General features: G+C 53.9%; 2 protein-coding genes across 2 annotated transcripts; both read right to left on the bottom strand.

The window, feature by feature from the left end:
- Positions 1–3,228: 3,228 nt before the first annotated feature.
- On the bottom strand, positions 3,229–8,536 carry RPL26 (ribosomal protein L26). Its single transcript, XM_059379022.1, has 4 exons — positions 8,427–8,536; positions 7,332–7,504; positions 5,657–5,797; positions 3,229–3,395 (listed from the first exon to the last, which is right to left on the bottom strand). Exons 2-4 carry the CDS (start codon positions 7,497–7,499, stop codon positions 3,267–3,269), a joined length of 438 nt encoding a protein of 145 aa, XP_059235005.1. The 5' UTR covers positions 7,500–7,504; positions 8,427–8,536; the 3' UTR covers positions 3,229–3,266.
- Positions 8,537–14,666: 6,130 nt separating this feature from the next.
- RNF222 (ring finger protein 222) lies at positions 14,667–15,287 on the bottom strand. Its single transcript, XM_059379041.1, has one exon. It carries the CDS (start codon positions 15,285–15,287, stop codon positions 14,667–14,669), a length of 621 nt encoding a protein of 206 aa, XP_059235024.1.
- Between the last annotated feature and the right edge of the window lie 770 nt (positions 15,288–16,057).

Genomic DNA, 16,057 nt, shown 5'->3' with positions numbered 1-16,057 from the left:
AGAACCACTCCGGGTTGTAGGATGGCGATGAGGCCAGGGGAAGAGTTCACGTGATGAAAACAGGAGTAATGGCAATAGGGGGGAAAACAAAATCCATGGGATGCCACCATCGGAGGGAGAGCCGAGAGGCAGGGCAGAACCCTGGAAAGCAGAGAAAGTTGAAAAGGCTTCAAAGCTCTGAGCGACAGTCTTAGTTAAGCTGAGGTCTGGAAGATTCTCCACTAAAAAGGCTTCAAACTCTCGTGTTCAGCATCACTGGCTGACCACAGAACATTCCTGATTCTAAGACTCTGCTGACTGTAAAACCGCTGACTTTCTGATGACTTTTTTTTGAGGGGGAAAAAACAGAGGACCTACGTTAAATGAACAGATCTAGATTAATATATGTGGAAAACATCCATTTCAGTGTTGAAGAAATAGAATGTTTGCAAATGCTGTTTAAGTGTGAGCTCAAGATCCTCAGTGTAAATGGACATTTTAAAGGCTCAGAGGGGGTACTTGGGTGGCTCAGCTGATGAAGCATCTGACTCTTGGTTTTGAACTCAGGTGGTGATCTCAGGGTCCATCACGTGGGTCTCCGCAGCAGAGTCTGTTTGAGATTCTTTACGTTTGCCCCTCTCCCTGCTCACAAGTGCCCACTGTCTCTCAAATAAATCTTTTTTTAAAAATAAAGTCTCTGAGAAGTTCTGCAGTACATAAACCAGTTTGTTTCATCTACTAGTCACACTTATTTATTTATAAGAATTTATTTATTTGACAGGGAGAGCACAGCAGGGGGAGCTGCAGAGGGAGAAGCAGGCTTCCCACTGAGCAGGGAACCCGACGTGGGGCTCTATCCCAGGACCCTGGGATCATAACCAGAGCTGAAGGCAGATGCTTAATGGAGTGAGCCACCCAGGCGCCCCTACCAGTCACATTTAATCATTTAATCACGTTTAAAAGGAATATGTTATCATCCCACAGCCAAAGGTCCTCAGAAGAGACCACGAGATATTCAGCAGGATCCAGGAAAGCACTTTCCAGACTCGTCCCTGAAACCAGCAGCTCTAATTGAGTGGCTGCCCTGGCTGCTATTTGAGGCCCTTCAGGGGACTGCAAGAGAAGCAAAAGCTTCAAATTCATCCTATAAAAGAATGAAGACAGGCTGGAAGTAATTTATAGCAAAAAGATTCAAAATTTCAGCCTTTAATCTGAGATACGGTCCTCACAATATGCTAGGAAACGCTACAGTTTGCTAAAGGGCCTATTTTGGTTAGCCCATCAGTGTTTGTTTTTTGAGAAATGAGAACGATTTATCTATAGGTACAGATGGGATTTCATAGAGGAATCTTGGCTGCCCTTCTTGGAAAAGGGGATGATCTGGCCATCCTGGGAACTTGGCTGCCTGGCAACAACTGGCCGCAGGTCGGGTTAGAAGAGCCCGCACTCTCCTGCTTCCCAGCGTCTCTAAGCGCTCTACAAACGTGTCCAACTTATCTGCCCCTCCCTGCAGTCGTCTCAGTTTTCAGCACCTGTTCCACAGCAGCAGGAAAGAACCGTGTCGAGCTTCCTGACGCGGTCTGTGACGGCGGGGTAACTACGGATACATGACCTTGGTTAGGGAAAGCTGGAGCCATCTCCCGTCCTCACCCACCTGTGAGTCTTTGCTTCGGCGTCCCAGACCTGGAAGGCCCTTTCGTTGGTCTTGTGAACTCAGCCGCCTTCCTGATGGGTCCAGCGACTCCAGCCGATTGCCACCTCTCCGTCCTCTGGACAGCCCGGTCTCTGGAGCACTTGATCTTGTGTTCGTCGTCGACTGGTTCGGGCGTACACAACCTCGCAGGTAGGTGCTGATCCCTCTACCGGGGGGTATTGCCTCAGACGGCCAAGGATCCGGCGAGACAAAAGATGCTCAGAGGACCATAGGCGGACGCTTCCCGTGCAGGTGCAAGGGCGAGGCCGGCAAGGGGAGGGCTGAGGGGTGTGTCCCTGCCCGGGGCGGAGTTACTGGGCTTCAGCTCCCTCAGCCACAACAAGGGGACGTACTGGTTTCCTGATGCAGACGCGGGGATAACGCAGGTGAAGCACTTAGCAGAGCCTCCCCGCATCCCCCGACAGACGTCCCGCCCGCTCCTGGAGACCCACTGCGGGCGCCACCTCCCCTGCGTGCGTGGCCTTCCTCCCTGTACTCCCTCCCGGCTTGGCCCCCTCCGCCCCGCCCACCGATCGCTGCCCCCGACTCCTGCGAGGACCGCGAGTTCGGGGATGAACAAATGAGCGAGGCCGGGAGACGCGGGGAGGATCAACGGCCGCCAAACCCAGGCCGGAGGCCTGGGCTGAGGGGGATGGGCTGGGGGTTGCGGCGTCGGGGGGCCGTCCTCCCCTCCCCCGCCGCCCGCACCGGAAGCTGCTCCGCGCTAGCCGGAAGCCCCGCCCCCACCGGGCATCTTTTTAACTTCCCGGAGGGACGGGGTCCCGCTAGGGGTTTTCACCGCCTGTCGTTCCGCGGTCCCTGGGGCTGGGGGTACCTGCGGCCGGCCCACGCGTGACCTTGGCAGAGCGAGCCGCTGACCCCGTCCCTCGCGGTCTGGAAGTGAGGGAAGTGAGCTGCATCCCTCATTCTGCATCTAGAAGCTTCATGGGAAAGGAGCGAGGCCGGAGGCGCGAGGGCTGTCCCTTGCGGGCGCCTCTTCACGGAGCCCCGGGAACCCACGTTTCAGAGGAACGTTTACTTCGAACTGCAACGTAAGCATTTGCGCTGAGGTTTTGGCGCGACTGGCACCAGCGCCCGCGAGATTACGGTAAAGGATGAGCACAGCTGGGGGCAGTGGCTCCTCACTTGTACTCAAGCCCCAGCACGTGGGCAGTGTCACTTACATGCAGCAGGCCACAAGCACACCTGCATAGTCGTCGCCCAGCAGCAGGGAGATAGCAGGTTCGGCCGTAGCCCACAGGTCTCTTTATCTGAGCTTTCCTCAGTGAGCCATGATGCCCCCCCCCCAATTACCGCCTGCTCTAATAAGGGAGACACCCCCACTATGTTAGCCGAATCTCATTACTCTCGGTGACTAAAGAGTTGGTGCTCAAATGGGAAAACCCCCTCTACCTAGATAGTATTTTTCTTTAGCACAGTCCAGGCCCAGGATGGGGAACCTGCCTCCAGTAGCAAATGCCACCCGACTTCCCGGAAAACCCACCGGCTGGCAGGGGGGGTGTTATCCCCAAGCTCCACACAGAAAGCAAAGGCTCTTCATTTTAACAGTTTTTATTTCAAGTCACAAAGAAGACTACTCCTGCATCTTCTCAATTGTTTCTTCCTTGTATTTGCCCTTTTCCTTTCCTACTTGGCGAGATTTGGCTTTCCGTTCCAGGATCTTTTTGCGGTCTTTGTCCAGTTTTAGTCTAGTGATAACCACCTGCAGAGCAACAAAACACTTCTAGAGTTACCAGCTTCACAAAAGCTAATCAAGTCATACACATTGTTGTTTTTACCGTAACTTCAGAATCAAGTTGGAGTATAAATGTAGTTTCACAAAACCAGAGTCTAGATTCTTGAGACAAATCTAATAGTTAAAGGTCTCCAGGTGATGGTAAATTTAGGTCTTATGAAGGAAGGCGAGGAACAGGGGCAAAGAGCACTGAACCAGGTTTGGGAACACAGCAAAACCACCAAAAAGAAATCTCTGCCATCACAGAGCCTGTACTTTGGTATGGGGAGTGAGAAAACAAAAGACGTGGATACATGTCAGACTCTGGTATACAGAAAAACAGGCAATATGGGGGAGACTAAGGACTGCTGGTGAGCAGGGGCTAAATCCTATAGGGTGATCAAATAAGGCCCTACAGTTAGGCTACACTCAGACACCTGAAACCTTGAGCACATTATGGTGAGAGACATCAGAGAGACCAATACTGTATGATGGCAGGGATAGGTACTATTGTAAAAAGTCAAACTTGTGACAAGATTAAAATGGTCAGCCAGGGATGGCAGACAGGACACATGTTAAGGTATAAACTTACAAACTGGGACACCTGGGTGGCTCAGTGGGTAAAGCCTCTGCCTTCGGCGCAGGTTGTGATCTCAGGGTCCTGGGATCGAGCAAGGCATTGGGTTCTCTGCTCAGTGGGGAGCCTGCTTCCCCCGCCTCCCTCTCTGCCTACTTGTGATCTCACTTTGTGTGCCAAATAAATAAATAATCTTAAAAAAAAAAAAGGCAACTTACAGACTTTTAAGTCCTACAGATATGATCAGCAGTAGTGATATATACACAATATTGCATCATAATCACTAATCTTGCTGAAAGACTACAACTTTGTTACTCCCACTACTAAAATGAGCAACTGGGAGGACAAAGCTGCTGTGTTGGTGGCAAACCGTGGACAGAATCATAAGTCTGAACACATTAGGTTTGATGTTACCCATCAGAAATTCAAGCTAAAATGCAAAACAGCCAACTGGGTATTGAGGTCCAGGCCAGAGTCCTCTGCCTTTAGAGGTCTGAAGTCCTTAGATTGAAATAAAGAGATGAAGACAATCACCGAGCCACAGTGAAGGAAACTTACATCCTACACTGTGCTACCTGGAAAAGACCAAGAAGCTATCACTGGGCTGGTGACCTGGATAGTAGCCGATCTACTGGTGGGACAGACACAGGACTGGTGAAGGCCAGAGAACAGCAAAGTCCTTGCTCTCAAGAGACACATACTAAAGGAATTAGAGGGAAGCATCACCACGCTGGTAATCCACTAGGGGTAGTGAAGAGAGGCAAAGAAAACACAGGAAAACACTAATAGTGAATTCCAAGTGAAAGAGATGCAGGAGTATTGCCACACCAATCCTTCCAACTTTCCTGTAGTTTGGAAACAGATTTATGGCAGCATCATAAGATCTTTTAAAAACCAGAAGCGAGAAATTACAATATCCGAGAATTCACATCCAAGTTCCGGACAGGTACCGGCATGGGAAACGGACCAGATTTTCTATGCTGGCTCAGATACTACCACTATCCAGGAGATCTTAGTTTGTGGGCTTCGTTTTTTTCCCCCATTTGTAAATGGCTTAATACTTTACAGGGTTGTAGAACTGACATCCTGTTTACCTGGCGTTACTTACTTTTTAAGATTTATTTATTTATTTTAGAGGGAGTGGGGAGAGAGCGAGCAGGAGTGAGACAGTGCATTAGTGGGAGGGGCACAGGGACAGGGAATCTCAAGCAAGCTCTACGCTGAGTGGAGAGCCCCACTTGAGGGCCTCAATCCCAGAACACTGAGGTCACAACCTGAGCCAAAACCAAAAAGTTGGACACTTAACTGACTGAATCCCCCAGGTGCCCTTGCTTACTCAGCTTTAATACTGAGAATGAACAGGGCATCAGCTCCATTTAATAGAAAAATTTCCCTATTTCCTAGATTTTAAGATTTGTTCACCATAGCGTTTGAGGAGAAGATACATTAAATATACATCATGACCGGTCAAGATGCCTTGATCTTATAAAAAATTTCAGCCTGATTTCTAGAACTCCATTCAAATACTGTGTTGGCTTTTAAGACTGGTTTCTAGAACCTCTAAAATCAAGGATTCTAGTTCTCTGGGAGGGCCCTGCGAACAAGCAACCACAGTTGCCAACACCTCCTGTAAATTCCTTCTCTTCTGTCGGGCACTCTCAGAAACACCTACCTTGCTAGGGTGAATGCCCACATGGACGGTTGTGCCATTCGCCTTCTCTCGCTGCACTCGTTCAATGTAGATGACGTATTTCTTCCTGTAGACCTGGACGACCTTGCCAATCTGCTGACCTTTGTAGTGTCCTCGCACAACCTAAATGTTATGTTCAAAAATAACAGAAATATTAAGATTAACCTTTGGGCGCCATCTGGGTGGTTCAGTTGGTTAAGCCTCTGCCTTTGGCTCAGGTCATGATCTCAGGGTCCTGGGATCGAGCCCCACATCAGGCTCTCGGCTCAGCTCCCTGCTCCTCCTGCCCCCTGACCTGCCTCTCTGCCTACTTGTGAACTCTGTCAAATAAATAAACAAAATCTTAAAAAAAAAAAAAAAAAATCAACCTTGGGATCTAGGAAAGCTACAGATCATGTAAACGTCACTGACTCGACCAGATCTGTGAGACCTTTCAATTTTCAAAGACAGGACGGCTAGCGGAAATGTGCCAAAAATTCTCTCTGGCTTGAAGCTGCAAATAAACCATGTCCCCATATAAATCCAGTGATGGACAGCACATCCATCAACTGGTGGTCCACAAGCAGCCGCGAGCTTGGTGAAAGGTTAAAACACGACCCCACTTTGGCTTTAGTAGCAGGTGGACAACAAGGAACTTTACTCCACATCGAAGGAGGCAAGAGGCCACAAGACTAAATTTACAACCCATTAACGTGTCCAACCCAGTGTCAGGGCAGGCAGCAGCAAGGATGTGTGGGAACCAATTCTTTCCCAAAGTCCAGTTTCCCACCCCCGAGTCCCAGTGATGCTCAGTCACTCTAGAAGCAACCCAAAGTGCTTCTGCACAGATGTTTCTTTCCAGCTGCAGATTTTCTCACATTAAGAGACCTTGAGGGGTGCCTGAGTGGCCCAGTGGGTTAAGGCCTCTGCTTTTGGCTTGGGTCATGATCCTGGCGTCCTGGATGGAGGCCCGTATTGGGCTCTCCGCTGAGCAGGGAACCTGCTTCCCCCTCTCTGCCTACTTGCGATCTCTGTCCATCAAATAAATAAATAAATAAGATCTTTAAAAAAAAATCTTGAAAGCCAAGACCACGTCCTGAAAGCACCGACAAATCCCGCACTAGTACAGTGGCAACCAACGGGGGGTGTCAACCCACATGGCCATCTGGAGACTGGCCTTTTACCTAAACTCCCGCTAACCCCATCAATACTGGCGACAGGCACACGCTGCTCTAGAGCCGGGCCTCGATCCTGTCATCCCCAGCTGCAGGTTACAGCTAAGAAAACACAGAAATTTTCACTTGAATCGACCTCACAAGGTGTCCACCGGCAAACATAAAACCACCACGTAAAACTACGGTCCAGGGAGGGCTCCCCTATCTGGGCTTTAACTCGGACAGAGCCCGAACTGGTCCTCAGACGCATCTCTGCTGACCAACCGCACCGAGAAAAAGCGCCTCACAAAGTAGTGCGTTGGTTCGGAACCACTTCCCTTCTTCCGGTTACCTGGCCCAGATTCTGGTGCTTGGGACGACTGACACGGTTTCCCGTTGGACTTTACGGCTCCCTCCTGCCCTCCTGCTCCGGGAACCGCGTCTCAGGCGCATCGCGGCCCGAGCGCAATCCCTCTCCCGGGCCCGGCGTGCGGGCTCCGCCGAGACCCCCGCGCGCTCCAGACCTGCACTTCGTCATCCTTCCGGATGGGCATGGACCGCACGTTGTACTTCTGCCTCAGCTCCTTGGAAAGAGGGGAGGACATGATCTTCCTGCGAATGTGGGACGGCGCATTGAAGTGCCGCTTCCGGTTCTTGCTCCGGTCGGAAGTCACGAAGGGATTGAACTTCATCTCGGCTGAAGAGGAAAGTCAGAAGCCGCGTCAGCCCTTAAGGGACCACGGTCGAGTCCACTTTCCACACCGGTAACGGTACCACTGCCAGCCGGGCAGGTCAGAAAGCCCCGGGAACGATCCTAGTCTACCGCGGGATTTTCTGTATTTGTTGATGGGATAAAGAATTCCCGAGAGCCCGGGGTCTCCGTCCCTTAGGCATCCGCCTTCGGCTCAGGTCATATCCCAGGGTCCTGGGATGGAGGCCCGCGGACCGCTCCCTGCTCAGCGGGGAGTCTGCTTCTCCCTCTGCGTGTGCTAATAAAGTCTAAAATAATAACGATAGTAATTCCCCATCAGTAACACACCTGCTTCAGCTCACACCCTCCAACTCCTGCATCACCGGGTAGTCAAGACGGGACTCGCACCCCTAATGCGTGAAGGCAACGGAGCCCCACAACTCACTCCCTTAACAGCACACTCTGCAGAGACCGACCACCGTCCACCCACTACAGACCCGGGCACGAGCGCGTTTAGCTCCCCACAAAACCCATCGGCTCCTCCGTCCCCAAGCCTGGGCAGGACTGCGCATCTCGGGTCCAAAAAGCCTTCCCCTGGGCGAGCGCGGCCTGCCAAGTTCCCTGGCTTTACCAGGTAACTATTTCCAGACCATCTCTAAGGAACTACACTTAGTAGACTTGTCTCCATCCCCAGAGAACGCTTCCCCTCCAGGAGCCGATATGCGGGGTTCCCAAACCTCCCTCTCCTCCGCCATTCCCAAGCTCGGCGGCCCTCAGGCTTGCGGGAATACAGATGGAGGCCATCCCGGCCCCTTTCCCTGGGTGCTATTCATCCGCCGGGAGAGTATCGGACCCCCGGGGTCAAAAGACATCGCGCCCGCCAACGGATGGCCGTGGATTTTCTCGCGCTTGCACGGCCAAAACTCACCCACAGGAGCCTCGGCGATGGCCGCAGAAGGGAAGAGATCCACACGTTACTTCCGGTTCTGTAAGTTGCCGAGAGATCTCGCGAGACCGATCATCTCTTGGCGCGAGAGAGGCGCGGGGTTTGAACGGGAGGAGGAAACTGGGAAAGAAACTGATGACTAGTGCACCCCGGCGGCTTGGAGGGGAACTGCAGGAAACGGCAAAACCGCCTTCTCCAGGACCTGGTGCATCCCTTGGGAAGTCTGGGTTCTGCAGGTGGGTGCTCCGGAAAGGGTCGTTCCTGGGCGGGTGGTGGCGGGGGCTGCTCAGGGTGTGGCTGTTCCGGTGCGTGGTGAAGAAGCCGGCGCCTCCTTCGCCGGGAAAGGGCAGGTTTTACTAGCGGCCGCCAGGTGGCGCTGGGCCTGCGTCCGCCCGTCACACCGGTTCCGCGCGTGCGCGGGTCTTTGGAAGCGCTCCACCGCCCCGCCCCGCAGCGGCCGCCAGCCTTGCGGGGGCAGGGACCCGAGCTCGTCCCCGCCCCGCGCCAGGAGGTCTGCACCTGCGTGCCTAACGAGCTCGCGAGTGATGCCCCGGGTCCGGATCCGAGACCACACTCGGAGGGAGGCCTTTGCAAGCAGAGAGCTGCGTCCCTTTCCGATCGTTACTGCCCGCTGCCTTGCGGTCCGGGGTCTGATGGAAGCGGGGGCGCGGGCCGGGGTCGCCCGCAAACGGACGCGGGGGCAGGCTGCGGGGCAGGGCGGGGAGTGCGGGAGGGCGGTGAGCTCCCGCGGCTTGCCTGGCCGCGCACCTGGTGGGGGATCCGTTTCTGTCGGATAAATAATGCCTTGTCCTTGACGGAGTGATGCGGGATCCTGGACGGAGTGATGCGGGATCCTGGAGGCAAAGACACGCACGTCGTTGTAATTCATAAGACTGAGGCAGAGAGAGAATCTTATGCAGGCTCCATGCTGAGCCCATTGCTCGGCGGGATCTCATCATCATCCTGAGATCACGACCTGAGCTGAAACCAAGTGGTAGCCACTAAACCGACCGGGCCCCCCAGGCGTCCCGCCCTTGGTGCTTCTGTGTGGCAGGAATAGCAGAGAGCTTTGGGGTCAGGGAACACTTCTGGGGTGAGATCACCCTTGGCTGAGTTTGGAAGAATGTTAAAATTAGCTCCATGAGGCAGTGGGAATCGCTGGAGGGAGGGCTTGGAGATGGGAAACAGCTTGACTTAGTGTCTCCAGGAGCCAGGTCCTTGCGGCTGGAGGGAAGAACCTTCAGGGAGAAGCCCGTGGGGCTCTGGGCTGAACTGAATTTGCTTGGGTTGCTAGAAGTTCCAGGAGCCGCTGCTTGCCCCTGCCTTCCTAACCTTGTCTTCCTTTCTGGTCCTCGCAGACTTATCCTCTCTCTTGTTCTTATTAGTTCCCCCAACCCCCTCTTTTCTTTCTTTCTTGCCTTTTTTTTTTTCTTTAAGTTTTGTTCAAGTAATCTCCGCATCCCACGTGGGGCTCAAACTCACAACCCCGAGATTAAGAGTCAAGGGTTCTTCCGACCGAGCCAGCCAGGCTCCGGCTAAGCCCCTCTTCTAGGTCTCCCCTATCCTCTTCCTCTCTTCCCACAAAGGCCTGCTCTGTTCCCTCAATCTGCCCATCATTCTCTGTTGTCACCCTTCCCTCCGGAGGACTCCTGAGCTCCCTCCCCCATGCAACACTGAGTCATTGAAATTAAACCTCCAGGCCACCATTTGGAGAGCACAACCACTTTACATGGTGTGAAGATTGCCAGGGTACAGCTCGTACGCACAGGTGCAAAGTATGAGTAGCCTCGTGGAGTTTTTACCGGCATAAAATGTCTCATCTCCGCCCTGAGCGACCCTTGGGCCACCTAGCCGGGCTGCTCCCTCTCTCTTCCTTCCGTGCCTCCTACATGATTTGAAACACGTCTTTTTAACTGGACTCCTCGGGGTTGTCTCAAGGCTGGTCTTTGTGAAGCCCTAAGACAAACCAGCTGTCCCACAACCTAAGTCCCTCGGACTCAACTTTGTCCCTGGCCCCGAAACCATCCCATTTGTTTCTTCCTTCTTTCCTGCTTGCTCGCCTTCGTGCAGGTGTTCTTGATATATCTCTCCAACTCTTACTCGTTACCAAATCGTAGGCCAGGCACCGAGATCCAGAGATCAGGAAGATCCAGCCTCCCCCTGAAGGAGCACAGTGTCTAGAAGGGAGAAATAGCCCCCTGGACAAATAGGGAGAGCAAAGTGTCACTGGGAAGACGGCGGGATGGGTCAACTCTGACAGCGGTGGGGCGTGGGGAGCTCTTCACCCGTGAGCCTTGAACTGCTTCTGGAAAGCTAGGGAGGAGTTCTGTAGGCAGAGATCCACCCAAGCCAAGGCCCAGAGGTCTGTACCAGCACCACCTGTTGGATCTACAAAGAGTTTGTGTTGAGAATCATTCCGTACCAGGTGAAAGGAGGATGCGGGAAAGTGAGGGTGGGACCCTGGTGTGCTGTGCCACAGCGGGACGCCTGGGTGGCTCAGTGGGTGGGGTGTCTGCCTTTGGCTCAGCTCATGATCCCAGGGTCCTGGGATCAAGTTCCAAATGGGGGACTCCCATCTCCCTCTGCCTGCCGCTCCTCCTGCTTGTGCTCTCTCTCTCTTTCTCTCTCTGACAAATAAATAAATCAATTTAAAAAAGAAAAGGTTATTGTGAGGTAGCAATAAGTGTGCATAAGTGCCATGCCCTTGGACAAGGGGCAGAAGAGAGGAGCAACAGTTCATGTTTAATCCCAGGCTTCTGTCTGTCTGTCTCTCTTTTTAAAATTTTATTTATTTATTTGACAGACAGAGATCTCAAGTAGGCAGAGAGGCGGGCAGAGAGAGGAGGAAGCAGGCTCCCCGCTGAGCAGAGAGCCCGGTGCAGGGCCTGATCCCAGGACCCTGAGATCATGACCTGAGCCGAAGGCAGAGGCTTTAACCTACTGAGCCACCCAGGCGCCCCTGTTTGTCTGTCTCTTGATGAACGGTATCTTCCTGCAGTATCATGATGTCAGGGGGGTTGTTCAAAGTAAAAGCTTTTACCTGATGAAGGAAAGGAAGGGTAGAGAAAAACCAAAACAATCACATTAAATGATCCGGCTCAAAGAGAAGTCCAGAGGAACTGAGAAACCCTGAGTCAAGTATTAAGCTTTCTACCTTCCTTCCTGGTGTGCCTGTTCAGCAGACGATGTCACACTACTAACCAGACAAACCAGCCCCACCGAGCCAAGAGCTGACACTCTCAGTACGATGGGTAGGTGGGCGGCTCCCGAATGTTCTCGGGGCCAGAACCTCACAGGGCAACAGGTGTGTTCACTGAAGATCTCTTTTTAGCATCTAATAGCATTTTTCAGGTTAATTTTTTAAAGATTTTATTTATTTATTTTTGAGAGAGAGTGAGCACAGAGGGAGAGTGAGAGGGAGAAGCAGGCTCCCTGCTGAACAGAGAGCCTGATGTGGGGCTTGATCCCAGGACCCCGAGATCATGACCTGAGCCAAAGGCAGACGTTTAACTGACTGAGTCAACCAGGAGCCCCCTTCAGTTTAATTCTTGAATAAATAGGACGTTTGCTTGTTTCAAAAAGTATCAAGGGGATGGGGTGCCTCGGTGACTTGATGGGTTAAGGGTCTGCCTTCTGCTCAGGTCATGATCCCGGGGTGCTAGGATCAGGTTTAAAGTTGGGCTCCCTTCTCAGTGGGAAGTCTGCTTCTCCCTCTCCCTCTGACCCTCCCCCGTCTAGTGCTCTCCCACACTGTCTCTCAAATGAATTTTTTTTTAAAGATTTTATTTATTTATTTGACAGATCACAAGTAGGCAGAGAGGCAGGCAGAGAGAGAGGGGGAAGCAGGCTCCCTGCTGAGCAGAGAGCCCCACGTGGGGCTCGATCCCAGGACCCCGGGATCATGACCCGAGCCGAAGGCAGAGGCCTTAACCCACTGAGCCACCCAGGCGCCCCTCAAATGAATTTTTTAAAAAAATTTCAAAGGGAAAGGGAAAATCATCCCCGTTCTGTCCCATCAGTTTCTCGTCCCCTTACCCGGTTAATCACTGTTATTAATTTTTTGCGTGCTCTACCCAATTTCTTAATGCATACATAAGCACATAAGAACGTGAATTTTTATTCCCCCTCTCTTCCACAATGTTCCACACCACATTTATCCCATTGGCCATTGTCTCTTGGAGACGTTCTATGGGGATATATGCACGTCTATCTAGATGATACCTTTTTAGGACAGGACTTGCTGGATCAAAGTGGAAGTTTTGATTGTTAATGTCAAATTTCCCTTTGTGGGGTTTTCCTCGCATACATCCCCACCACTTCCCCTACTTTCCCTTAGCTTTGGCACCAGAGTGGGTTTTGAATCTTTCAGCGTTTGAGGTGAAAAGAGGTGAAAAATGGTATACCCGCAGAAGTTTTAATTTGCATTTCTTTCACAAGTGTGACTGACGAAATGTTTAAGACCCATTTGCCTGTGTCTTTGGGAGCTGTCTCTCCCATCGAATGTGAATTATCCAGAATGTCAGAGCTCAGGGCTTCCCACATGCTTTGGCAATGTCTCTGGAAGCTTTGAGAAAATAGATAGCTTTATTTAAAAAATAGCTGCTTGGCATCCTTTGAAAATAAAAGAAGTACCGTCTACAGTTCACCACCCGACAATATGGAAACGCTGCAGGACTCATTCGAGTCTTTGTAAGTGTAACATTTTTAGTCCTTTGTAAGTGTAACATTTTAGTCCTGTAATAAATATGTTTTCCACGAATCCACCTGTATTCATCCCCCCCCCCCCCCAATAGCACCGATGGTCTTCTCTGGTCTTGAAAAGAGCATAAAGAAGTCCAGAAGTTAAGTGTTTTAAATCAGCCCTCTCTGGGTCCCAAATATCCCCTCCCCCAGGGGTCCCCAAATGCGCACCACTACGGGGGTTTGGGAAACAGCTAAGAGGCAAGGCCCCCCCCCGGGGAGGTGGTGAGAAACCACCTAGCTGAGAGAGGAGTTGGACGTTTTAGTTGTTTTTTTAATCCCCAAATAAAGATTATGGGCCTTTGCGAACAGAAAACAGCTGTTGGCAAGTGACTCGCCCCCCCAGGTAAGACCCAATCCGAGGCTCTTCGAGCGGCCCTCCTCGCCTAGCCCCAGCACCGTCCAGGGCGGGGTCGGCAGGACCTGGGGTTCAGCCTGTGTGGTGACAGTGGCGTCCCTGTCAAGTGCAGCTGTTTCCCTCCCCACCCTCCTCGCCCAGCCCAGCTGGGAATCCGCCCCGCCCCGGGGAAACTGGCCCAACTGGTGTGACCTCTAATGAGTGGTTGGGTCATGAGGAGGAGGAGGACCTGGGCTGGGAGGGAAGTGGGAGCCCCCAGGGCTTAATTGTGCCCACATAGTTCTCCACTGACTCAAGTCTCGGCCATCAGGCTCCCCCCTGATGCCCTGACTGCTGGTGCATCCTTGAGAACCCAGGACTCATTCTCAACCATTCCTTGAGGCTGGGGGAGACCTCTGGCTCTGTGGGCCACTTTGCTAGCCTCAGCCCCCTGTTCCCCAGGATGACCCTTTTCCATTATGTCCCTCAGAGATCCTGGACCACAGCCTCTGAGATCAGCTTCTCCCCCAGTGAAGACCTTCCAGGCTGGTAACTTGGGGTGGGAAGACACGTGCTGGCCTAACGGTGAGGGTCGTGGATGGTTGCTGAGGTCACGGGCAAGGGGCTTTTGGCCCCTGAGCCGCCCCTTTTATTGGTTCCGGAGAGGCAGCTAGAGAGGCCTGGGTGGGAATTCTGACCTGGATGAGTCCTGCTGTTGGGCCCCCCTCCAGTCACAACACAGCCCCACTTGGCTTCAGGCAGATCACCCAGGAGATCGGGACAGCGCCTTGGGGCTGGCGACCCCACAGGAAGGAGGGGACCACCCAGCTTCCCACCTTGCTCAGTTCCTGCCTGGAGGAAGGGAGAGTATCTGTAGAAGATACCAGCCCCTCTAGGGCAGGGGCACAGCTGTTGCTTCTGTGGGGGGGAGGGCACCCCATTTTCTACCCTCGTCTGGAGCGTAGAGTTGGCGTTTGGGCCCCGAGCTCAGCTCCACCGCAGGGATCGTCAAACCCCAGCCTCCCTGACCTGACGGGAGCCGGCATGTGGAGTGGAGGGTTAGGACGCCATCCAGGCCGCCCTTCCCCAGGGGCCTCACCCCTCCCAGGCGCCGCCCCGTACCCCAGTTCGGCCCAGGGCGGCGCTCAGGCCTGCTTCCTTACCAACAGCACCCAGGGCAGGATGGCGGCCACCACGGCCACCACGGCGACAAGGGTGATGAGCAGCAGGGCCCGCGAGCGGCAGCAGAAGGCCCGGCCGGAGCTGGGGGCCGGGGAGGCCTCGGACAGCTCAGCCAGGCTGCGCCGTGGCAGTACGCTGTCCTGCTCCCCCAGGGGCATCCCATGACGGCTGATGACGAAGATCTGCGGCTCCCGGGCCAGGCCCGGTGGCAGGTCCAAGGGCAGCGGGGCGCCCTGGCTTGGGGCCGGCCTCCACACCTGCTGGGTGGCAGCCAGAGGGTTTGTGTGGCCCAGGGTGTCGGGCGGGCCCACGGGCACGGCCAGGGTCTGCGAGCTGCGGTCCAGCATGGAGGGCCAGCGGGAGCTCTTCTTGCTGAGGAAGGTGACATAGCGACAGATCGGGCAGACGATGGTTCTCTGCACTTGGCCGTCCACGCGCGTGGAGAGCAGGTACTTGACAAGGCAGTCGTGGCAGAACACGTGGCCGCAGCTCAGCGTGCGGCTGGCGCCCTCCAGGTCGCGGAACTTCTCGTAGCACACGGGGCACTCGCTGCCGGAGCTGTCCTTGCTCTCCCCTTCGGACATGGCCACGCTGCGAAGGCCCTTCCGCTGTGGGAGGGAAGGGCGGTGAGCCGTGGCCAGGCCGCTCTCTCCTTCCCAGGGCCTCCCGCACCTCCCATCTCCTGCCTCCCTGCATCTCCTCCGGGGGGCCTCCCTGACTTACACCAAGACGGGGGCCCCTGGGCCCAGGCCCCTTGGGAGGAGATGAGGGGGTGCTTCTGGAAGGGGGGTTGGGAGACCGATAAGGAGAAACCCCAGCCCCTCTGAGACTCTAGATCAAGGCGCATGGAATGTGCTGCCGGTGTAGCCTGCCGGATACCCTCCCCTCAGCCGTGACAGGGACCTCTGGGTGAGGTCACCACCTCGCCTCTTCCTGCTTTGATGCCCGAAGTGAAGGCGGGAGGACCCAGGTGTCCCCACCCACCCCACCCTGGGAAGCAGGCAGCGAAGCAGATGTTCCCCCAGACTCAGCCTGGTCTCCAGTGTGAGTCTGTTTGTTTTGAGAGAGAGAGAGAGAGAGAGCACAAGAAGGGGAGGGTCGGAGGGAGAAGCAGACTCCCTGCTGAGCTGGGAGCCTGATGCAGGACTCGATCCTGGAACTCCAGAATCATGACCTGAGCTGGAGGCAGTCACTTAACCCACTGAGCCACACAGGTGCCCTGGAGTAGTCATTTTCCAGGAGATTCTCCGCTCCTCCTCTATCTACCTCCCCCCAATCCTGACTCAGGGACTGGCTGGTCCATTGGATGGTATCCAGCCGTGGATCACATTCCTCTGTGCTAAGCGTGGCCATA

Source organism: Mustela nigripes, chromosome 16 (assembly GCF_022355385.1).
Source record: "Mustela nigripes isolate SB6536 chromosome 16, MUSNIG.SB6536, whole genome shotgun sequence".
Classification (NCBI taxonomy): Eukaryota; Metazoa; Chordata; class Mammalia; order Carnivora; family Mustelidae; genus Mustela; species Mustela nigripes.
The sequence above is the reverse complement of the archived record's forward strand: the minus strand, read 5'-3'. Positions and strand labels throughout refer to the sequence as shown.